General features: G+C 41.9%; 2 protein-coding genes across 3 annotated transcripts; one reads left to right on the forward strand and one right to left on the reverse strand.

Moving 5' to 3' along the window:
* Window positions 1–66: 66 nt before the first annotated feature.
* Window positions 67–17,845, forward strand: LOC139376807 (solute carrier family 2, facilitated glucose transporter member 11-like). Its single transcript, XM_071119740.1, has 9 exons — window positions 67–1,754; window positions 14,045–14,112; window positions 14,220–14,273; window positions 14,402–14,466; window positions 14,606–14,643; window positions 16,310–16,389; window positions 16,472–16,534; window positions 16,701–16,751; window positions 16,928–17,845. Exons 1-9 carry the CDS (start codon window positions 239–241, stop codon window positions 16,979–16,981), a joined length of 1,989 nt encoding a protein of 662 aa, XP_070975841.1. The 5' UTR covers window positions 67–238; the 3' UTR covers window positions 16,982–17,845.
* LOC139376806 (protein phosphatase 1G-like) lies at window positions 17,436–23,407 on the reverse strand. 2 transcript variants are annotated; one of them, XM_071119738.1, is made up of 11 exons: window positions 23,368–23,407; window positions 22,822–22,955; window positions 22,236–22,305; window positions 22,030–22,115; window positions 21,671–21,800; window positions 21,115–21,560; window positions 20,643–20,762; window positions 20,158–20,392; window positions 18,850–18,979; window positions 18,645–18,744; window positions 17,436–18,510 (listed from the first exon to the last, which is right to left on the reverse strand). In XM_071119738.1, the coding sequence occupies exons 2-11, from the start codon at window positions 22,930–22,932 to the stop codon at window positions 18,322–18,324; spliced, it is 1,617 nt and encodes a 538-aa protein (XP_070975839.1). In that variant the 5' UTR covers window positions 22,933–22,955; window positions 23,368–23,407; the 3' UTR covers window positions 17,436–18,321. The 2 variants fall into 2 exon arrangements, with proteins under 2 accessions (XP_070975839.1, XP_070975840.1); XM_071119739.1 differs by having other exon boundaries at window positions 17,794–18,510; window positions 23,339–23,381.
* Window positions 23,408–24,462: the final 1,055 nt, after the last annotated feature.

The following is a 24,462-nucleotide window of genomic DNA, read 5'->3' on the forward strand; positions in this document are numbered from 1 at the left end:
GGCATAGAATTTAGCGTCCTGTCCAGTAGCTATCAAGACAAGATCCCTCACGCTACAGAAACAGGTGAAATATTGGCCTACCATATCGGCCATTCTGGCTCATACATTACTTTATTTACCGTGTGTCTGAAAAACACAGCTGCTATCAAACCAGTGTTCAGTAAGCTCTGAGCCTGATGCATCTGTCCTCTTAAGGAATACATTCTTATTAGAATCAACACAGTCTCAAATCTTGCAAATGAATGTTAGAGAGGATGATGACACAGAGACAGATAGGCCTGCAGGCAATTCCAGAGCCCTCACCTTGGCGGTGTGCTCCGCTGCCATCGGTGGCACCTTCCAGTACGGCTACAACCTCTCCATCATCAACGCCCCCACCAACCACATCCAGAGGTTCATCAATGACACATACTGGGAGCGCTGGGGAACCGGCCTAGACACCTCCCAGGTGACCCTGCTGTGGACCGTGATCGTGTCTGCCTTCTCCCTGGGTGGCCTGACCGGGGCTCTTCTGGCAGGACCCATGGCTGTCCGCTGTGGCAGGAAGAACTCACTACTTCTCAATAACTCTTTCTTGTTCCTCGGTGCAGTCCTCGCCCTTACCAGCAGGGCGGCGAGGTCAGTTGAGATGATTATTTTTGCCCGCCTGCTAGTGGGGGTCAACGCTGGAGTGAGCATGAACGTCCAGCCCATGTATTTCGTAGAGAGCGCCCCCAAACACCTGCGTGGCGCTGTGGCCTTCTCCTCGGCCGTGTTCACTGCATTCGGGATCTTCCTGGGCCAGGTGGTGGGTCTAACGGAGCTGTTGGGTACCGAGCCCCTCTGGCCCTACCTCCTGGCCAGCAATGCCCTCCCAGGCCTCCTCCAGCTGCTCACCCTGCCCTGGTTCCCTGAGAGCCCCCGCTACCTGCTCATGGACCGGGGGAACAAGGAGGCGTGCGCCCGGGCTCTGGGTAGGTTCCGCGGCGGGGCTGACTTCAGCCTGGAGATGGAGGAGATGCTGCAGGAGCAGGCTGACGCCGGTGGGGCCACGGCCAAGATTCAGACTCCCTGGGACCTGTTCTCCAACCGCTCCCTCCACCCCCAACTACGCACTGTGATGGCTGCTAGCAGTGCCATGATGCTGTGTGGTAATGACTCCATCTACTTCTATGCCTCGTACATCTTCCTAGCAGCAGGAATCCCTGTGGAGAAGGTCCAGTATGTTTCTATTGGCACTGGGGCCTGCGAGTTCACTGCTGCCGTCGTGTGTAACCTGCTGATTGAGCGTGTGGGCCGCAGGATGCTCCTCAGTGGCGGATACGCCCTGATGGCGGTCTGGGCGCTGGTCTTCACCCTGGCCCTGACCCTCCAGGGCTACTCTGTCCCAGGGATGCCCTATCTCAGTATGGCCTGTGTGTTCTGCTATATCCTCAGCTTCGGTATGGGCCCTGCCGGGGTTACGGGAATCTTGCCTGCTGAGATCTTTGACCAGACGGCTCGGCCTGCGGCCTACATGGTGGCTGGGTCCCTCATGTGGATCAACCTCTTGATAGTAGGCATGGCTTTTCCGTTTCTAGTGAGTTACCTCAATGCGCTCTGCTTCATCCCGTTCTGTTGCGTCTGTGTGGCGGCCTCTTTGTTTGTGGGCCTCACTCTGCCCGAGACCAAGGGCAGGACACTGGCTGAGATCACAGCAGAGTTTGATAGGAGTCTTTTGAAGAAGGGCCCAGAGAAGCAGGGGCCCGAGCCCATGAAGGAGCAATATCAGCTGGGTAAAGCTCTCTCTCTCACCACCATAGACCCAGAGCCCCTCTCTCATCTCCTAGACCCAGAGCCTCTCTCTCTCACAGCCCTAGACCAGAGCCTCTCTCTCTCACAGCCCTAGACCCAGAGCCTCTCTCTCTTACAGCCCTAGACCAGAGCCTCTCTCTCTCACTGCCCTAGACCCAGAGCCTCTCTCTCACCACCGTAGACCCAGAGCCCCTCTCTCATCTCCTAGACCCAGAGCCTCTCTCTCTCACCGCCCTAGACCCAGAGCCTCTCTCTCTCACCGCCCTAGACCCAGAGCCTCTCTCTCTCACTGCCCTAGACCCAGAGCCTCTCTCTCTCACTGCCCTAGACCCAGAGCCTCTCTCTCTCACTGCCCTAGACCCAGAGCCTCTCTCTCACCACCGTAGACCCAGAGCCCCTCTTTCATCTCCTAGACCCAGAGCCTCTTTCTCTCACCGCCCTAGACCCAGAGCCTCTCTCTCTCACTGCCCTAGACCCAGAGCCTCTCTCTCACCACCGTAGACCCAGAGCCCCTCTCTCACCACCTAGACCCAGAGCCTCTCTCTCTCACCACCTAGACCCAGAGCCTCTCTCTCTCACCGCCTAGACCCAGAGCCTGGGGGAAACAGTCTGAGGGTGGAGTATTATATGAATTATATTTAATTATGGTGTATGAATGTGGTGCCTTGGGCCCTATACCAAATAGCCTATACCTCTTTATGAACTCACTGTAATCAAGACTGCTGTTATAATGACAAATTAAGGCTGTCCCCGACTAAAAATAAAATCTTGGTCGACCGAGAGTCTCCCTGTTCTTTCGACCAATCAAAATGTTGAAACTTATTTTTCCATATATAGACATACACCCTATGTGTTTGAATAAAATCAACTAAATATGCACTGAGCTTGTCTGATGCTTTAAGCACACTGTTTGATTAGATAATTATCACACAAAAATGACTCAAGAAAGAGCCCGATGGTCACACTGTGTTAAAAAAAATGACATTGAGTGCCTGTGTGACTAGCACACTTTGTCTCGTTCTCCACCCTACTGCAGTGAAAAGGCACCACAGCAAGTGTTTGTTGCGCTGTCCGTGCTGAAACTGCAACATCATTTCAGCCATTTAGTTTCTTACTTGTTTCTGACTAAAAGTTATGTTATCGAAATCCCTAATTTGTTTACAAAAAATATTCCCTATTCCCTCAACCCTTGCTCTCTTTACATGAAACATGTAAGCATCGCATGCATGTGATCAATAGGGCCTATAGCCTATCATAATCACATCAATAAATTGCTTATAACAAACTCCAAACCCATAATGTCAACTAGTAAAATGGATGAGGAGGATATGGAAAAAGAAACTCAAAATGGGAGAATATTTACTGGTTGCTCAGGAGGGAAAGGGGAAGTCAGATCTGTCGAAGACATTTGACTTAGTTGTGGAAACTACTGGAGATTAAGAAATATTTGGGTATAAGCGCAAGCGTTGTGAGTCGTGTTCCAAGCAGTTGCTGTTAGATTACAATATTATCATTTTTTATAACCATTTGGAACAGTCTAAACAACACTAAATAAATAAGTGTACCAGAGAGTCTACTAATGAAAAAAACGAATATATAAAGCCTTTATTACATCAGATTAAAAACAGTTGCATGCATTCGTGAATTGCGGTTTATTTATTGATTCGGTCAATTATTCAAAGCTTACGTTATTTAATTGTAAAACTAAAATGCTTGATTGCATTTCAAAGCATGTTTGTCTCGTATGCTTTGTGATGGCATGAACGAACGAAGAAATGAATGATTGATTGATACAGTGGCCTATATAATGAAATATAGGCCTAAGTTATTTATGGTATTAAGACTAAACAGGACGCGCTCTTAGGCCTACACCTCGATGGTGGTTATACAAGGTTAAAATACAAAGCCTACTAATGATGACGACATTACTCATTATTATACTGATTGAAAACAGCCAAATCTGTGAAATTGCTTTAGCCGCCATTTTGCCGTTGCATGAGGCTTGGTGCTCATGGAATTAGTAGGCTGTTAAAGAAACGCTCAAACAGGCAACAGAAGCAATATCTGTCTTATTTCTGTAGATGTATATGAATGATTTATAAAGCCAGGCACATTTAACAGTTAGGCTCTTCATTATAGACCTAATTCAATTGTGGTTTCCTCGCTCCTCAATTTTCTTAGACAATTAGGCTAAGGTAAGGGCTGTTTCCCCATCTCTGCTGCTGCCTCCACCGCATTGTTCTCAATCCCAATATGCTGTTTAACTTTGCTATTATGCACATAGCAACATAGGGAAAGGCAGCAATTCTATGGCGCACTGAAGATTGTTTCAGAACTGCGGACAGTGACCGTATCCAATGCGGGAGAAAACTAATTTGTTCTAAATTCATATTTGATTCATTAATGTTGCACTGTTATTTTTACCTAATATAACCATATAAAATTTCAGTATCACGTCTTAGAGTGATGGATTGTGCCCTCTCCTTGGCCTCTGCAATGGATTAGTCCACTGAGACAGCCATGAATCAGACAGGTCTTGTGCACCATGAAAAAAATTACAATAATTGCTACTGCTTGACTAAAGAGATCTCGGTCGACCAACAGCTTATCGGCCAATTAATTGACCAGTCGACTAAATGGGGGGTCAGCCCAGAATGAATAATGATTTTGAATAATGATTTTGCACTATATTATTGCTATGATTTCTTTATCAAAACTCCATTACCTCCATTATGTTTAGACTGATGTAATTATGGTGCAGTTTGAGTCAGATATGTTCCTTCCATGCATGTGTGATATGGGGAAAGGGCATTGTCTGTTTATACTTGAATATCAGTACTGTACTACTCTCATCAAATCCAGTCTCTACAGTTATGTACAATTTAGAATGTTGTAAGCTCGACCTATTTTGCTGTAAATGCCAAACCTTAATTGATATTGATTGTTGCAGTATGTTTACAGTATATAATGCATGTTTTATTTATCACCAAAAGGAGTGTTGGATTATGTATTTTCATCCTATTTTGTCTGTTTGATCAGGAAATCACCAGCTATTTTCACTCTTTATGCCACAACACAAACACTTAAAACACATAATATAGGCTATAATGTTACTATTTAAATGACTATCCAGAATGTCCATTAAGTGGCATCATTGCGCTGAGTAAATCCTTTGTTTCAGGGTTTCATGTATGTACCTTCAGTATCAGGTCCACCCTACCCTTGGTTACTCTTGGGTACCCAAAGGTTATCTATGCACTTTCAAGCATGACAAATAAACTCTATGAAGCCATTATTTGCAATTCTTGCTTTGTATGTATTTGAGTGTTAGACTGAAACAAGTGCTGATGTCAATCCAGCAATCTTTTTCTGTCATGAAACAACTATATAATATAGATACATTACCAGTCAAAAGTTTGGACACATCCAGTCATTCCAGGGTTTTTCTTTATTTTTACTATTTTCTACTTTGTAGAATAATAGTGAAGACATCGAAACTATGAAATAACACATGGAATCCTGTAGTAACCAAAAAAGTGTTAAACAAATCAAAATATATTTGAGATTCTTCAAAGTATCCACCATTTGCCTTGATGACAGTTTTCTGCACTCTTGGCATTCTCTCAACCAGCTTCATGAGGTAGTCACCTGGAATGCATTTTAATGAACAGGTGTGGCTTAATTTGTGGAATTTCTTTCCTTCTTAATGCGTTTGAGGCAATCAGTTGTGTTGTGACAAGGTAGGGGTGGTATACAGAAGATAGCCCTATTTGGTAAAAGACCAAGTCCATATTATGGCAAGAACAGCTCAAATAAGCAAAGAGAAATTACAGTTCATCATTACTTTAAGACATGAAGGTCAGTCATTCCAGAAAATGTCAAGAACTTTGAAAGTTTCTTCAAGTGCAATCACAAAAACCATCAAGCACTATGATGAAACTGGCCCTCATGAGGACCGCCACAGGAAAGGAAGACCTAGAGTTACCTCTGCTGCAGAGAATAAGTTCATTACAGTTAACAGCATCTCAGATTGCAGGCCAAATAAATGCTTCATAGAGTTCAAGAAACAGACGCATCTCAACATCAACTGTTCAGAGGAGACTGTGTGAATCAGGCCTTCATGGTCAAATTGCTGCAAAGAAACTACTACTAAAGGACACCAATAAGAAGAGACTTGCTTGGGCCAAGAAACACGAGCAATGGACATTAGACTGGTGGAAATCTGTCCAAATGTGAGAATTCTGGTTCCAACCGCAGTGTCTTTGTGAGACGCACAGAAGGTGAACGGATGATGAGGAGGAGGTGTGGGGGTGCTTTGCTGGTGACACTGATTTTATTTTGAATTCAAGGCACACTTAACTAGCATGGCTACCACAGCATCCTGCAGCGATACACCATCCCATCTGGTTTGCACTTAGTGGGACAATCATTTGTTTTCCAACCGGACAATGACCCAAAACACACCTCCCAGGCTGTGTCAGGGCTATTTGACCAAGAAGGCGAGTGATGGAGTGCTGCATCGGATGACCTGGCCTCCACCATCACCCAACCTCAACCAAGTTGGGTTTGGGATGAGTTAGACCGCAGAGTGAAGGAAAAGCAGCCAACAAGTGCTCACCATATGTGGAAACTCCTTCAAGACTGTTGGAAAAGCATTCCAGGTGAAGCTGATTGAGAGAATGCCAAAATTGTGCAAAGCTGCCATCAAGGCAAAGGGTGGCATCTTTGAAGAATTTCAAATATTTTGATTTATTTAACTTTTTTTTTTTTTTGTCACAACATGATTCCAAATGTGTTATTTCAAAGTGTTGATGTCGTCACTATTATTCTACAATGTAGAAAATAATGAAAAACCCTTGAATGAGTAGGTGTGTCCAGACTTTTGACTGGTACTGTATATAACCTATAAAATACTGCATGCTGTACTCTACAATTTCTGTAATGATGATAATATTTTAAAATGCAAGAAATCTATCCTAATTAAAATCTAATGTCTTGAGAAGAACTGTTACAAGAATTTTTCAATAAGGCAATCAGCTCAGGTGCACTCACCATAGACTCACCATAGACATATAAATGTTTACATTTTTGTAATTTAGCAAGGTGCTCTTATCAAGAACGACTTAGTTATTAGCACATTCATCTTAAGATAGATAGGTGAGACAGCCACATATCACAGTTGTAGTAAGTACATCTTTCTCCAAGTAATCAGGAAAAGGTAAGTGTTTACATTTTTTTGTCGCTGTGCGATGTAATGAAGATTCTTTGAAGAGGTAGGTTTTCAGACGTTTTTGGAAGATGGTCAAGGGACTCAGCCGTACTAACGTCCGGGGGAAGCTCATTCCAATATTAGGGTGCCAGGACAGAGAAGAACTTTGACTGGGACGAGCGGGAGCTGACCCGGCCAAGAAAATAAAAGTGGCTTGGGGTGTAGGGTTTGAGCATAGCCTGAAGGCAGTGGTGTAAAGTACTTAAGTAAAAATACTTTAAAGTACTACTTACATTGTGTTTTGGAGTATCTGTACTTCACTATTTATATTTTTTGACAACTTTTACTTTGCTATGTTCCTAATAGAAAATAATGTACTTTTATTAAGTGGATCCTCTCACAGAGACTGCATGCTAAGCCAGACCTCATATCTTGCTTTCTCACGTTTTCTTTGTCTGAATCTTTCCTCTCTTTTTCCCCCGTGTCTGACATCATCAGTCTCTTCCTCTCCATCTCTTTATTTCTCTGGATAACTTAATTTCCCCCCTCTCTCCCTCTCCCTTCTGCCTCTTTCTTTCCTCTGTCTCCCTCTTGATACTGATCTCTTCTCGCCGTCTTTCACGCTCCAGGCAAATGCTGACTCTAGGCAACAACAACAGAGGAAGCAGCAGCAAATGCAGTAGTAGCAGAAAGAAGAAAACCATGAAGAAAACCACCAGAGGAACCCCCCTCACTGCTCTCCTCTCCCCAGGACCTCAGTTCTGAGATGGGCTGCTTCTCGGGACACCAACCAATGGCTCCTGTGCTTCATCCAGACCTGGACTGTGGCAGCAGCAGCCTGCCTAAAAACTCTGTGGTTTGAATGCTAAAGGTGCTACTGAGAGTAATTTTACAGTACATTTTACAGTGCAATATGAATGGTTGAAACACTGGTCTTTTAAAGTATTTGCTAAAGTTGATTATAATTACAAAAAACAATTTAGTAGTATTATAAATACATTTTATTTGTATTACTTTTATCAGTATTACTGTTTTTCATGATGTTTCACGAGTCGTGGCTGAACGACAACATGAATAACATAGAGCTGGCGGGTTATACACTGCATCGGCAGGATAGAACAGCAGCCTCTGGTAAGACAAGGGGTGGCGGTCTATGTATATTTGTTTTTAAAAAAACAGCTGCTGCACGATATCTAAGGAAGTCTCAAGGTTTTGCTCACCTGAGGTAGAGTATCTCACGATAAGCTGTAGACCACACTATCTACCAAGAGAGTTTATCTGTATTTTTTGCCGATGCTGGCACTAAGACTAATTAAGACTCAATTAGATGTATACTGCCATAAGCAAACTGAAAAATACTCATCCAGAAGTGGCGCTTTAATGCAGGGAACTGAAATCCATTTTACCTCATTGCTATCAGCATGTTAAATGTGCAACCAGAGTGAAAAGAAAACTCTAGACCACCTTTACTCTGCATACAAAGCTATCCCTCACCCATTTGGCAAATCTGACCATACTTCTATCCTCCTGATTCCTGCTTACAAGCAAAAATTAAAGCAGGAAGCAGGAATAAAAAAAGTGGTCAGATGAACAGGATGCTAAGCTACAGAACTGTTTTGCTGGCACAGACTGGAATATGTTTGAGGTTCTTCCGATGGCATTGAGGAGTACACCACATCAGTCACTGGCTTTCTCAATAAGTGCATTGATGACGTAGTCCCCACAATGACTGTACGTACATACCCCAACCAGAAGCCATGGATTACAGGCAACATCCTCACTGAGCTAAAGAGTTGAGCTGCCGCTTTCAAGGAGCGGGACTCTAAGAAATCCCGCGATTCCCTCCGACGAACCATCAAACAGGCAAAGCGTCAATACAGGACTAAGATCGAATCATACTATGCTGGCTCCGACGCTCATCGGATGTGGCAGGGCTTGCAAACTATTACGGACGACAAAGGGATGAACATCCGTGAGCTGCCAAGTGACACAAGCCTACCAGACGAGATGAATTACTTATATGCTCGCTTCGAGGCAAGAAACACTGAAACATGCATGAGAGCACCGGCTGTTCCGGATGACTGTGTGATCACGCTCTCCGCAGCCGATGTGAGTAAGACCTTTAAACAGGTCAACATTCACAAGGCCGCAGAGCCAGAAGGATTACCAGGATGTGTACTCCGAGCATGCGCTGACCAACTGGCAAGTGTCTTCACTGACATTTTCAACCTCTCCCTGACTGAGTCTGTAATACCAACATGTTTCAAACAGACCACCATAGTCCCTGTGCCCTACCCGTAGCACTCACGTTGGTCATGGCTCACATCAACACCATTATCCTAGAAACCCTAGACCCACTCCAATTTGCATACCGCCCCAACAGATCCACAAATGATGCAATCTCTATTGCACTCCACACTGCCCTTTCACACCTGAACAAAAGGAACACCTATGCGAGAATGCTATTCTTTGACTACAGCTCAGCGTTCAACACCATAGTGCCCTCAAAGCTCATCACTAAGTTAAGGACCCTGGGAATAAACACCATCTGGAACTGGATCCTGGACTTCCTGACGGGCCGCCCCCAGGTGGTAAGGATAGGTAACAACACATCCGCCACGCTGATCCTTAACACGGGGGCCCCTCAGGGGTGCGTGCTCAGTCCCCTCCTGTACTACTAGTTCACTCATGACTGCATGGCTAGGCACGACTCCAACACCATTAAGTTTGCTGATTGCACAACAGTAGTAGGCCTGATCACCAACAACGAGATAGCATATAGGTAGGAGGTCAGAGACCTGGCCATGTGGTGCCAGGACAACAACAACTCCCTCAAAGTGATCAAGACTAAGGAGATGATTGTGGACTACAGGAAAAGGAGGAACGAGCACACCCCCATTCTCATCGACAGGGCTGTAGTGGAGCAGGTTGAGAGCTTCAAGTTCCTTGGTGTCCACATCACCAACAAACTAACATGGTCCAAGCACACCAAGACAGTCGTGAAGAGAGCACGATAAAACCTATTCCCCCTCAGGAGACTCAAAAGATTTGTCATGGGTCCTCAGATCCTCAAAAGGTTCTTCAGCTGCACCATCGAGACTGGTTGTATCACTGCCTGGTATGGCAACTGCTAAGCCTCCGACAGCAAGGCACTACAGAGGGTAGTGCGTACGGACCAGTACATCACTGGGGCCAAACTTTCTGCCATCCAGGTCCTCTATACCAGGCGGTGTCAGAGGAAGGCCCTAAAAATGTTCAGACACCCTAGTCATAGACTGTTCTCTATGCTACCACACGGCAAGCGGTACCGGAGCACCAAGTCTAGGTTGAAGAGGCTTCTAAACAGCTTCTACCCCCAAGCTGTACATCTAATCAAATGGCTACTCAGACTACTTGCATTGCCCCCCCCCCCCCTTGCTGCTGCAACTATCTGTTATTATCTATGCATAGGTCACTTTAATAACTCTACGCATATGTACACTACCGTTCAAAAGTTTGGGGTCACTTAGAAATGTCCTTGTTTTGAAGGAAAATTACTTTTTTTGTCCATTAAAATAACATACAATTCATCAGGAATACAGTGTAGACATTGTTAATGTTGTAAATGACTATTGTAGCTCAAAACGGCAGATTTAAAAAAATAAAAAAATAAATGGAATATCTACATATGCGTACAGAGGCCCATTTATCAGCAACCATCACTCCTGTGTTCCAATGGCACATTGTGTTAGCTAATCCAAGTTTATCATTTTAAAAGGTGAATTGATCATTAGAAAACTATTTTGCAATTATGTTAGTACAGCTGAAAACTGTTGTTCTGATTTAAGAAGCAATAAAGCTGGCCTTCTTTAGACTAGTTTAGTATCTGGAGCATAAGCATTTGTGAGTTTGATTACAGGCATTTCTTCTGAAATTAGTCAGTATTTTCTTGTTCTGCAAAATGAAGGCTATTCCATGCAAGAAATTGCCAAGACACTTTAGATCTTGTACAACTCTGTGTACTACTCCCTTCACAGAACAGCAAAAACTGGCTCTAACCAGAAAAGAAAGAGGAGTGGGAGGCCCCGGTGCACAACTGAGCAAGAGGATAAGTACATTAGAGTGTCTACACCTCACAAGTCCTTAACTGGCAGCTTCATTAAATAGTACCCGCTTCTAGGCAGAGTTCCTCTGTCCAGTGTCTGTGTTCTTTTGCCCATCTTAATCTTTTATTTTTATTGGCCAGTCTAAGATATGGCTTTTTCTTTGCAACTCTGCCTAGAAGAGTGTGCTTCTGATCAATTTTATGTTATTTTAATGGACAAGTGTGCTTTTATTCCAAAAACAAGGACATTTCTCAGTGACCCCAAACTTTTGAACGGTAGTGTAAATATTACCTCAATTACCTCGACTAACCGGTGGCCCCGCACATTGACTTTGTATCCCCTGTATATAGCCTCGCTATTGTTATTTTACTGCTGCTCTTTAATTATTTGTTACTTTATTTCTTATTTTTCATAAAACTGCATTGTTGGTTAAGGGCTTGTAAGTAAGCATTTCGGCGCATGTGACAAATACAATTTGATTCCTAATATCTAGTAGTCATTCATCTTGATGCTGTTAATAATTGTAAATTACGTCATATTATTTGTGATATTAAGGCTAATTATTTTCCTTATTTGAATGTTGTTAAACAATATTCTATGTATGTTAACATTTTCTAGTAAATTGTTACGAATTTCGACCATTGTGTTCTTTTTGTATTATTACATCTTCATCGCGAGACTTTTTTGTTCTTGTGCAAGCTTGCTGGCATCTCAGAGGTTGGTAGTCCAAAGGTTCAGAGCCCACCCACTGCGGAAACGACAGACGATTTGTCGCGAGAGAGGGTTTGTTTACATAACAGGTTAAGTGAATTTACGTAGTAGGTTAGAAGAATTACGTTAATGTTAGGAAAAGAGTTAGGGTGAGATTTCGCCTCAAAATTACAGTCAAGTGTTATCCCCGACGCGACCACTAGATGAAGCTGTAGGCTAAATCCTTCTAGCCATAACGCTAGAAACAAAAACATACTATCTGTGGAGACAAATCATCATTATCAAAACACGGGCTTGCAAGACATTGATGTATAAATACATTTAAAAACGGGGCTTCCTTCAAGCTTGATTTGGCCGGCGCTGCGTTGATAAAATGACAAATATTCGTCGTGATAATTCTCAAAGTTTATCAAAAGCTTGGATTGCACTGAGGAGACTTGATAAAAACGGTTGGTCTATTTTTTAATTCATCCCTTTGGTTGGAGTTGCGTAAACGTTAGGTTTCTTTTGATTTATTTTGCTTCTACACCTGCATTGCTTGCTGTTTGGGGGTTTTAGGCTGGGTTTCTGTACAGCACTTTGAGATATCAGCTGATGTAAGAAGGGCTTTATAAATAAATGTGATTTATTGTTGCTCCCTGACGCTGTGTTTACACTGGTTTCCATATAAAGTCTCTGGGTTTCATCTCTGGGTTACATTTTAGCTCGTGCTAGTCGTGGGTTGCATCTGAAATAACATACAAATCTAGCTACCCCCTTATCAAGATCAAAACGGCAGCCCTAAATATTTACACGTAACAAAAATATAAACGCAGCATGCAACAATTTTAAAGATTTGACTGAGTTAGTTTATAAGGACATCAGTCAATTTAAATAAATAAACCAGGCCCAAATCTATGGATTTCACGACTGGGAATACAGGTATATACAAATCTGTTGGTCTCAGATACCTTTAAAAAAGGTAGGAGCGTGGATCAGAAAACCAGTCCGTATCTGCTGTGTCCACCATTTGCCTCATGCAGTGTGACACATCTCCTTAACATAGAGTTGATCCCGGCTGTTGATTGTGGCCTGTGTATGTTGTTCGACACGTCTTCAAAGGTTGTGCAAAGTTTCTGGATGTTGGCGGGAACTGGAACATGCTGTAGGACATGTCGCTCCAGAGAATTCCAAACAAGCGCAATGGGTGACATGTCTCGTGAGTATCCAGGCCATGGAAGAACTTGGACATTTTCAGCTTTCAAGAATTTTGTAACAGATCCTTGCGGCATGATCCTTCAGCATTATCATGCTGAAACAGAGGTGAATGGCACGACAATGGGCCTATAAGGATCTGTGCATTCAAATTGACATCGATAAAATGCAATTGTGTTCTTTGTCTGTAGCTTATGCCTGCCCATACTGTAACCCCACCGACACCACTCTGTTTACAATGTTAAGCAAACTGCTCGCCCACACAACGCCATACACACTCTGCCATCTGCTTCCCTGTGACGGTTTCTGACAGTTTGTGCAGAAATTTGGTTGTGCAAACCCACAGTTTTATCAGTTGTCCAGGTGGCTGGTCTCAGACAATGGTTACACATGGTCTGCGCTTGTAAGGCCGCTTGGACTCCTGCCAAATTCTCAAAAAGATGTTGGAGGGGGCTTATGGTAGAAAGTAATGTTAAATTCTATGGCAACAGCTCTGCTAGACATTCCTGCAGTCAGCATGCCAGATGCACTCTCCCTCAACTTGATACATCTGTGGCCTTTTTTTTTTTTCTGCACATTTTAGAGTGGCCTTTTATTGTCCCCAGCACAAGGTGCACCTGTGTACTGATCAAGCTGTTTAATCCATTTCTTGATATGCCACACCTGTCAGGTGGTAAATGAGAAATGCTCACTAACAGGGATGTAAACAAATTTGTGCTCAATTTTTTTTTGTTGAGAAATACGTTTTTTGTGCATATAATTTCTGGGATCTTTTATTTTAGCTCATGAAACATGGAACCAACACTTTACATGTTGCTTTTATATTTTTGTTCAGTATAATAAAAATGTAGTACATTCTTCCAGCCCAACTTCAACCAGCGGGAAGCAGGTGGATTTGACATCTTTGTTGATGCACAGTTCACTGAGAAATGATAGCCAGCAAGGCTACTTGAAATTAAAAGGAAGCCCCCTATCAAGGCTTCACATTATAAACCATCTGTGATTATTTCTTGCAGTTGCACACATAAAAAGCTGAATTCATTACAAATTAGATGTGTTCCTCCTATTCCAGATGACAGAGTCATTGCATTGCAAGAGGTCACCATTCCAAAGGGTATGGAGGCCACTACAGTTAAACAGGTAGGCAGAGTGGTTCAGCAGTAGGCCAAATTGTCAGGTCAGGTTTCTCCCCCATACTAATAGCTCTCTCGCTCTCTCTTTTTTGCCCTCTCTCTCTCTTCTTCAAGATCATAACACATTTGTTTGGATTGAATTCTGCTAATGTGACACAGACATTTAAGGTATGCCATATATCTTTTTTTATAAAGTTCTGTTTCCTAAAATTCAGTCTCAAATTATTGTACCATGTACTGTATACTGACTGACACTATTATAATGTATCCCTTACCAAATGATGGCATATTTCTAGATAAGAAACCACAAGGGCTGTCTGATTCCATTCAACAGCTTTATACCGGTGAACAGCAAGCACATGTAAGTACTGCAACATTCAGTATGTTACTGTGAGCCAATCATTTACTAAAATGTATATTTCATGTAAAAATAAAAAATATTCAAGTGTAATTCATTCTATCAGTGCATAACATTAATGTCAATATATTTTGATTCATAGGCCATATGTGCTGGAAGTGGCAACAGTCTTTCAGCATGGTACACATTTAACTTATATCCTCACATTTCACTTTAAAATATAATTTAAATAACGGATATATGGTGAGCTACAAAAGTATTAGGACAGTGAAATGTTTTGGGGCTCTGTAGTCCAGCACTTGACACTCTGAAACAACAGCAATTTTTGTACATAGTCCCCCCATTTTAGGGGACCAAAAGTATTTTGACAAATTCACTTATACACTGAGTGTACAAAACATTAAGAACAACTTCCTAATATTGAGTTGCACCCCACCTTTTGCCCTCGGAACAGCCTCAATTCGTCAGGGCAAGGACGCTACAAGGTGTCAAGCTTTCCACATGCAAGCTGGCCATTGTTGATTTCAATGCTTCCCATAGTTGTGTCAAGTTGGTTGAATGTCCTTTTGGTGGTGGACCATTTTTGCTACACATGGGAAACTATTGAGTGTGAAAAACCCAGCAACATTGCCATTCTTTACACAGACCGGTGCACCTGGCACCTACTACCATACCCCGTTCAAAGGCACTTAAATCTTTCCCTTACTCGTTCACCCTCTGAATGGCACATATATACAATCCATGTCTCAGTCGTCTCAAAGCTTTAAAATCCTTCTTTAATCTGTCTGCTCCCATTCAATTACACTGATTGAAGTGGATTTAACACGTGATATCAATAAGGGGATTGTAGCTTTCACCTGGATTCACCTGTGTGTCAGTCTATGTCATGGAAAGAACACACTCAGTGTATATACATTAAAGTAGTCAAAAGTTTAGTATTTGGTCCCCATATTCCTAGCATGCAATGATTGTCAAGCTTGTGACTCTACAAACTCGTTAAATGCATTTGCTGTTTGTTTTAGTTGTGTTTCAGATGATTTTGTACCCAATATAAATTAATGGTAAATAATGTATTGTGTCATTTTGGAGTCACTTTTATTGTAAATAAGAATGTTTGTAAACACTTCTACATACATTAATGTGGATGCTACCATTATTACGGTTAATCCTCAATGAATCGTGAATAATGTGTGAGAAAGTTAAATGCACAATTATCATACCTCCCGCTAACCTCTTTTATTATAATGGTGAGAGGTCTTCGTGGTATGATATTTGTGCATCTGTAACTTTGTCACTTATCATTATTCACAATTCGTGTAGAAGTGTTTAGAAACATTCTATTCTTACTTACAATAAAAGTGACTGCAAAATGACACAATACATTATTTACCATTAATTTCTATCCGCACAAAATAATCTGAAAGACAACCAAAACAAACAGTAAATGCATCCAACAAGTGTGTAGAGTCACAAGCTTGATGTAATAATTGCATGCTAGGAATATGGGACCAAACTAAACTTTTGACTACTTTAATACACATGTAAGTGAATTTATCCCAATACTTTTGGTCCCCTAAAATGTGGTGACTATATACAAAAAGTGCTGTAATTTCTAAACGGTTCACCCGATATGGATGAAAATTAAATTAATATGATTTTATGCACTTTAACATGTATAATTTCAAATCCAAAGTGCTAGAGTACAGAGCCAAAACAACCAAAAATGTGTCACTGTCCCAATACTTTTGTAGCTCACTGTATATTATCTAGTATATAAAATCTATGTTGTTTCCCTTCTTGTTATAATGCGCGATTGATGTTGTGTGGTGTATTTGTTGATTCTAAGTCATTCCAAAACCACGGACCATTGCCATGACAGTAATCAATAAAAGTATGCGAACAAGACTACAAGGTGTTGTCAGAAGGGTAAGACAATATTTCTAAGGGCTTTCTATATTCATAATCCAGAGAGGAAAAAGCATTGATTTGTCATTATTTATTTTTTCAGATAGTGAGACTTGAAGAACTGTTTCCTCAGATTAAATTAAGACGTCATGAGAAAATTTATCAGGTATATCATAAGAATCCATCATGTTGTACGAAAAAAGTATCAAAATGTTTGCACTCACTAATGTAAGTCACTCTGGATAAGAGCGTCTTCTAAATGACTCATGTGAAATATTGGAACTACAGTATCATCATACATATGTCGGCTGAATTCTGTTTTATTTTAATAGGAAATAGAGTTGCTGAACCAACAGTTGAGATTTCTTCATAAAAGAATGCAGGTAAGCATAAGTATTGCTTATGACAAATATAGGCAGAAGAAAAAAAAGAAAAAAATATTTTCTGTTACTGCACATAAGATGGTTTACTTTAATCGAGCACAAAGAGGTGTGTACCACAGTCTACTGGCTATGTTACATTCAGATTGTGTTCATTATAGATGCAATTATTGTTTCAGATGGCTGATTCTCACAGCTGGATGGGGATGTTCATCAGAACCCCTATGTGGTAGAACAAAACACCTAGGCCCAACATGTTTTATGTACTTTCCATTTGTTTATACTGTCAATTTTACCATAGCCATATGAGCAGATTTAAGAGTAATGGTAAATCTGGTTAATATATACCTATTATGACATTGTATTATTTGATGTTATCTGCAGTGTAGCATATCTTGAAAATGTATGAGTTTGAGTGGTGTAGAAAATCAATTTGCTGTTGGATATACTTGGTATAAAATGTTCACCCCCCCCCAAAAAATTAAACTGAGCAATCAGTATTTTGGGAACAGTAGTTCCAACTAGCCTTTGTACAAGTCTGTTTGTGCAATCATTCCACCACCTAACATGACAAGGGGAGTGGCAAGGAGTAGAATGATCACACAAACAGACTTGTACCCACCCAGGCTAGCGGTATGAAACGATTGGCATGATGCTTTGCTACATGATTGTGCAACCTTTCCATTACTGATTAAATAAAAAGGGTTTTTGGCAACTTTATTGATTTAGGGGGAAAAAATACTTCATGTGATTTTAAGTGAAACTCAATGTTCTCAAAAAGTACCAAAATAAAATGTACTAAAATATTTGGGTTAACCTTTTAACTGGACATTGAAGTCAAGCATACAAAGATACATGAGAAGCTTTTCTCATGAATAGTTATACTAAATCCATCAAAAGCATTTGCTAAATTTGGAACATAATTAACTACATGTAAGGCAGTGTTCCCACCATCTTTATGCACAAACCAAGTCATGAGACAAAGGCAGATATTTAAATAGCATAGTGGCCTCAACTCAGGTGGTTGGCAAATTGTTCTGTGAATATGTAAGTGCAAGGAATGTAAAATGTATTAATTAAATACAGATAGTACAAAATGTGAATTGAGTAGTTTCAAATCTATTGAACTGTTGAGAGGATTTTCAGTGTTCTTTGCCTAGGGACATTTGACTCATGATTGTCCTTTTAAAGTAAGTAGACAAGATGTCACTTGTCACACAAAAAATAATGTATTTGTATGTAATTACAGAATGGTGTCAAACGAGTATGCACCAAATGTCACATTGATCCACAATTACAAAGATGCATTTTGTCCATCAACAAATCTTGAAAATTATATACATAAAGGGCATGGGTGACAAAAACAGTACACTAGGATTCACAGGACACGTTTCCAGTAGGACAGTTAAGCAAAATCAATAATTACAAAGAGGCCATTTTACTTTTATACTTTCTCTTCAGTCTCTGAACATTAAACGAAAACTCATCCTATCCCAGAGACCATGGTCTTTAAACTTTTCAGAGATGGGAAAGTTCTGGCTTGTGAAAAGGACTGGAGTACTTGTTTGCAGTTCTATTCGCTTTTTGACTTTTTGCTGTCATTCCCGTTCTTCTCTGGGACAATCTCTTCAGGCTTTCTCTTCTTGGTGCCGTCGGCCATGCTGCTGCCAGGGTGAGCGCTGAATGTGATGATGATGCAGGTCATGTTGTCACAGCCTGTGCCATCTCCAGATGTATCAGGTGCCAAGCAATGGTCAAGTAGCTACGGAGACAAAATAAAGTTTGAGAGCGCTAGTTCATTGTTAAATAAAGAATGAGTAATGTCATGATTACAGGGAAGTGGTGGATCTCAGGTACAGAGGTTTCCCAACACAATAAAAATAAATATAATCTTACTTCTTCAACTATGGAGGACAAAGGCCTGGCAGTATCATCGGCATTAGGCTTTATTCTCTGACTGACAAAGTCTACAACCTCTTGACTGCTCATGACGTTCCTGTGGATGACACTCATTAATGAAGGGAAATATAGCTGTGGATTCATTTCACACATTGATTATTGAAGTATGGCCTTAATTTAAGAAAAAAAACTAACAAACTACCAGATTCCGTCGCATGCAATGATCATGAAGTCATGCTCTGGGTTGAGGGTGAGCTCTTTGACATCAGGCATTGAGGAGATCATCTGCTCCTCTGGGCCAAGGGCCTTGTTTCGTTTGTAAAAGTGATCGCCTGAAAACACAAAGGCCCTTTCAATCTAATGTCTTTTCTTCAACAGCAAAAGTACCGTAATTTCCGGACTATAAGCTGCTACTTTATTCCCACGCTTTGAACCTCGCGGTTTATACAATGACGCGGCTAATTTGTGAATTTTTCCCGCTTTCACAAGATTCATGCCGCCAAAAAACTGAGCACCGTCACATAATGTGACGTAAATCGAGCGCACTCAAACTTCCCATCATTCGGATTACGGTAGTCATTTTGTCACCCTCATCATGGCAAAGACGCGGATAAATGCATATGATGCAGCTTTCAAGTTGAAGGCGATCGATCTGGCTGTTGGAAAAGGAAATAGAGCTGCTGCACGGGAGCTTGACCTTAATGAGTCGATGATAAGACGTTGGAAACAGCAGCGTAAGGAACTAACTGAGTGCAAAAAGACAAAAGCATTCAGAGGGAAGAAAAGCAGATGGCCCAAAGTATTTGCAGCCACTCGACATCAGTGTAAATCGTGCATTTAAGGTGGCGCTCCGTGTTCAGTGGGAGGCTTGGATGACAAGTGGGGAGAAATCCTTCACTAAAACGGGCCGCATGCGAAGAGCAACTTATGGTCAAGTCTGCCAGTGGGTCCTGACAGCGTGAAGCATTGTCAAAAAATCCACTATCATCAACGGGTTTCGAAAGGCTGGACTGTTGCGTGTTGAAGGGGCAGCATGAGCTCAGTGGGGAATTTGCCTCCGGATGAAAGTGACGAGAGCGACAATGAAAACGATCCAACATCGGATGAAGCAATTCAACTCCGACACCGAAGAAGATGACTTCAGTGGTTTCAGTGCACAGGAGGAAGATAGTGACCAATGACTTTCTTTGTAGGCTACTGTTTACTGCTATTTTTTAAAATTTTTGTTACAAGCCGTGTTTCGTTAAAGCCTATTTATTTTTGATACAAGCCGTGTTTCGTTTAAAGGCTGTGTAAAGTTAATTTGTTTCAATGTACCGGTAGGCACCTGCGGCTTATAGACATGTGCGGCTTATTTATGTACAAAATACACTTTTTTATAATTCAGTAGGTGCGGCTTATATTCAGGTGTGCTTAATAGTCCAGAAGTTACGGTATATATTTCTTGAAACAATGCCTGATAATTCAAATCAAAATTTCAGGGCTAGGAAATGCAGGAGGATCGATTTACCGATGGCCCTGGAGAGGTTGAGTCCTCCATTGACGCGACCGTCCATGGTGACCTTTCCACCAGCATTCTTTATCCGGGCCAGCTCCAGCTCATCCTCTGGCTTGTGGTCGTAGGACATGTCTATGGCCTTGCCCTTCTCAGACACCACACAGCGGGAGTCGCCGGCGTTTGCCACAATCAGCTGTTTCCCTCTGATCAGAGCCACCACTGCTGTAGTGCCACTGTCTGCGCCAGGCTGGGAGAAAAGGGCACAGTTTATCTGAAAATTGCCACCTTCAGTTTAAAGGGCCTGTGATTAACCCACTACACAGCTAAGGAGATTAATCCCAGAATAATATTTTGCATTTAGGGAGGCATAGAAAGTAGTCACTACCTCAGACACAAAACACCCCATTACCTTTCAACAACCAGGGCTACTCAGAAATCCTTTTAAGAAAGCGCTCTCCATTCAAGGTTTAAGTTGAAAATTAAGATGTGTATTCTACCTCTTCTTTTCCATCCATTCCAGGGTAGCACATCTCCTCATTCTCTTCATCAGAGTCCTCCCCCTCTTCAGTGTCTTCTTCCTCATCACTGTTTTCACCTTCATCTTCCTCACTGGCATCCTGTAGAAGCGTAATTACATAATTAACACAAAGCATTCTTACCAAAATTACAAAAATATTTCTTGTTGAAAAATCCAGTGGGGGAAATCTATGAACAGCAAATGTGAGTTACAGCAGAGGTGCCCAACCCTCCTACTGGAGAACAGTCATTCTGCAGGCTTTTGCTCCAACCAGAATCTATCAACTGATTCTACCAATAGCTCCTCACCAGGACCTCTAAGCTTAATCAGGTGTGTAAGAACTGTGTTTGGGCAAAAGCCTGAATACCCAGTAGCTCTTCAGGCAGAGGGTAGGGCACCAGAGTTAAGAGTAACAGGAACTTAACTCCTGAAGGAGAGTTCTTCCCCCTCACCTCCTCTTCGCTACCCTCCTCGTCTTCCTCTTCCCCCGACTCGTCACTGTCCTCAAAGAACTTGGAGCTGGTGTCTCCTGGAGCCGGAGCTGCTGAGGAGGAGCAGGAGGGCCCGGTTTCCTTTTCACCTTCAGAGGACCCTGCTGCTCCTGTCACTGAAGAGCTGTCCCCTCCTGCTCTCCTGGCCCGCAGCTTGGAGAATCCCGCACCACCAGCTGCACTTCCAGCACCATCAGCCTTCCGATTGCTGTCCACCTCACTCTCCACTTCTCCGTTGATGCCCTTCTCCCCATGGGAATGTGGTTCACCTTCCCCAGACTCTTTTTTGCCCTCCGGACAGAGCTTCTTGTGTTTAATCGCATTGAGGTTCTGTCCATAGCGGACAAGTAACTCTTCAATGGTCAAGGTGGCCTCTTCGTGCAAAAGTTCTGCCTCCTCATTGTCCACTAACAGACAGAAAGGAACACATGGGTTTGAATCAAACTATTTGTTTTGAATAAAGCACAAGGAATTACAACTACATATTTAACGTGGTCAGCTGTTACAGCGTACTTACAATCATCTTCTTCAGCCACTTTTTCATTTGGTGCTTCCTCTTGTGGGCGGCCAGCTATCTGAACAAGCTCTTTGATCACTTCCTCTGTGGTCACCCTGCTATCAATGGCCAGAAATGCATCCTCCAAAGCCTGAAACACATCCACCCACCTAAGACAAATGTATGCTGCTTTGGAGTAGATTTTGACAACAAATACAAGAGCTACTGAACCAAAGTTGGTTGTACTCACTTAACAATGTGAGATTATACCCAATACATATTGTGCACTTTCTATATACACTCTTACATATATGCACCATGTTCAATTGTCCATGTCAAGAGGATTCCTTTCCATACCCCAAAATAATTATTGCACTCACCTTTTGCAGTTTGCCATCTTTGTAAGTCTTCTGTTCCTTAATGATTTCAGGAAGGTACTTGGAACAGTATAATGCTACTTCCTCACCTGAGAAAGCAAGTATTGATTACTTAGAATAACTTGTTTAATAATGTCTGACATTAACAAAAATAACATACAATCAAGGTACACACAAAAGTTAATATTCAGGATAAAAAGGAACAGTACCTCCATGTCCATCATACACAGCAAACATAGCCGTTTCATCATCCAGTTCTGGAATGCAGTTGTGAGCATCCTGTTGAAAGAAACAAAAACGTTACTCTCATGAAATGCAATTTCTATGAGCAGTAGAACAGCTACATCATAGAAATCAGACCGGTGCCACTTGAATGTGAAATGAATAATGATGCATTTACATTGTTAATGTTAACGGCCCAGTCTTGCACATCTTACATATTTATATCAATACATACAGGAAAGCTACCTAGCTACATTGTTGGATAATTACAAAACTATATAGTTAGCCACAAACAAAAAGTATTCATGCGCAAATAAAACTTAGCTAGCTGGCCAATGTTGACGTTGATAGTTATTAAGCCACGTGTTTAATGGTTGGATAGCTAAGCCAAGCCCCATATGTTTGATAACCTGTATGTAGCACATTATAGACAATTTACACTACTTTTTGTTGTCTGAACCAAATCATTTCGTTAGCATTCTAGCTAACTGGTAGCTAGTTAGTTGGACACCATACTGGCAACGAATGACTGCGGAATCCAATCCAGCTAGCAATTTGTTTAGATCATCTTACCTCCATTGAGACACGCCAGCCCTGCATGGCCGCAAAGCCATAGCTCATATTTTGGTTTCCCCCATTGGAAGAGGACTTCACTGTATTGGGTTGCGACAAGTAAGCTCCCATGATGGACCAACAATGGGTTTCAACTTCGTTGGTGTTGGAAAATCCGATGTAGCAGGGAAAAAAACAAGATGACGATAATAAATTACAGATGCTCCAACTTCACCGTACAGTTCATTATATCATACAGTAGAGTACAAACATTCATATCATGCAGTAGAATATAAACATTGCAATATTTTTGATAAAGGGCCAAAGACTAGTTAGCCGGTTTATTGCTAGCTTGGATGGGGTATCTAGCGACTGTTGGCTAAGCTAACAAACGAACATAGACACCGTTCTCACTCGTAAACTATATCTTTTTTTAAGCGAAGGAAAATGGGACATCATTAACCGGAAGATAATACTTGATATCAAAACATTTCAGGCTTAAAAGTGAGACCAATTGTAAAATTTTACAGGAAAATACCAGCACGTGTAACTACAAACACAACAGACCTCTCAAAAAAAATCGGATACATAAAGGAAGCGGAAACGATGTGATGAATGAGAAGTGCGCATGTCTACTTGTGAGTAGCGGCGTTCAGAAAGGGCGCCAAAACTTTTTTTGCAGAGAACGAGTAAGTCCTCGAGGTGTCGCTAAAGTCTCCGATTCTAGTGTGGCCAACAAACGTTGGAGTGGATCCCTATGTCCTTTCTCCACTTTCCTTTTAACATGAAAAAAGGCGACAGGCAGCAGTTCGGTAAAAACATGTTTAGTTCTTTAATCAGTAGACACAAAATAGATTTTAAATACCCAAGAATACATAACAGTAGGGAAAACAAAGGAGATGTGTATTGCCACTATCTTGTCCTGTGCTGTTATTATTTTTGTAACTATTCTAACCCCCTATGCAAAGTCAAAAAGGATCAGTGCCAAAAAGATTAAAACGTTTAGCAAAAAATGAAATTGAGTACGTTTTCTTCCAATACTGAGCTTTTCCTTAAACTTTTACAACATTTGAGATTCCCTTCCTCTTGAGGTAGATTGTCCTGTCCTGTGAACTGGAACAAACACACACACACACAGACGGGAAGAAGGCAGTGCCTCTTCCCCCTCAGGAGGTTGAAAAAGTTTGACATGGGCCCTCAAATCCTGAAAAGGTTCGACAGCTGTACCAGTGAGATCTGGCTGCATCACTGCTTGGTATGGAAATAACACCACCCTCGATTGCATGGCAATAGAGAGGGTTGTGCGGACATCCCAGTACATTACTGGGGTTGAGCTCCCTGCCATCCAGGACCTCTATATCAGGCGGTGTGAAAAGAGGGCCCGGAAAATCATCAAAGGCACCAACCACCCAAGCCATAGACAATTTTTTTCTGCTGCCTCATGGCAAGAGGTGCCGGTTCCTGGACAGCTTGTATCTTTATTGACCTTTTATTTCACTATTTGCACTGTCTTCATGCACACTCACAGGGACCTACACACTCACACACACTGTCACTCCAACACACACACACACACACACACACACACACACACACACACACACACACACACACACACACACACACACACACACACACACACACACACACACAAACACTCAC

This window comes from Oncorhynchus clarkii, chromosome 20, assembly GCF_045791955.1.
Source record: "Oncorhynchus clarkii lewisi isolate Uvic-CL-2024 chromosome 20, UVic_Ocla_1.0, whole genome shotgun sequence".
Classification (NCBI taxonomy): domain Eukaryota; kingdom Metazoa; phylum Chordata; class Actinopteri; order Salmoniformes; family Salmonidae; genus Oncorhynchus; species Oncorhynchus clarkii.

Bases quoted from the DNA above. Each gene is read 5' to 3' on its own strand.
- LOC139376806 (XM_071119738.1), bottom strand. From the start codon at position 22,932: ATGGGAGCTTACTTGTCGCAACCCAATACAGTGAAGTCCTCTTCCAAT. The intron at 22,116-22,235 runs GTACTGTTCCTT...TTGCTTTCTCAG, and splicing joins TGTGTATGATGGACATGGAG to GTGAGGAAGTAGCATTATAC. The intron at 21,561-21,670 runs GTAAGTACGCTG...TCTGTCTGTTAG, and splicing joins AGTGGCTGAAGAAGATGATT to TGGACAATGAGGAGGCAGAA.
- LOC139376807 (XM_071119740.1), top strand. From the start codon at position 239: ATGAATGTTAGAGAGGATGATGACACAGAGACAGATAGGCCTGCAGGC. The intron at 1,755-14,044 runs GTAAAGCTCTCT...CTCCTATTCCAG, and splicing joins GAAGGAGCAATATCAGCTGG to ATGACAGAGTCATTGCATTG. The intron at 14,644-16,309 runs GTACACATTTAA...GTTGATTCTAAG, and splicing joins GGCAACAGTCTTTCAGCATG to TCATTCCAAAACCACGGACC.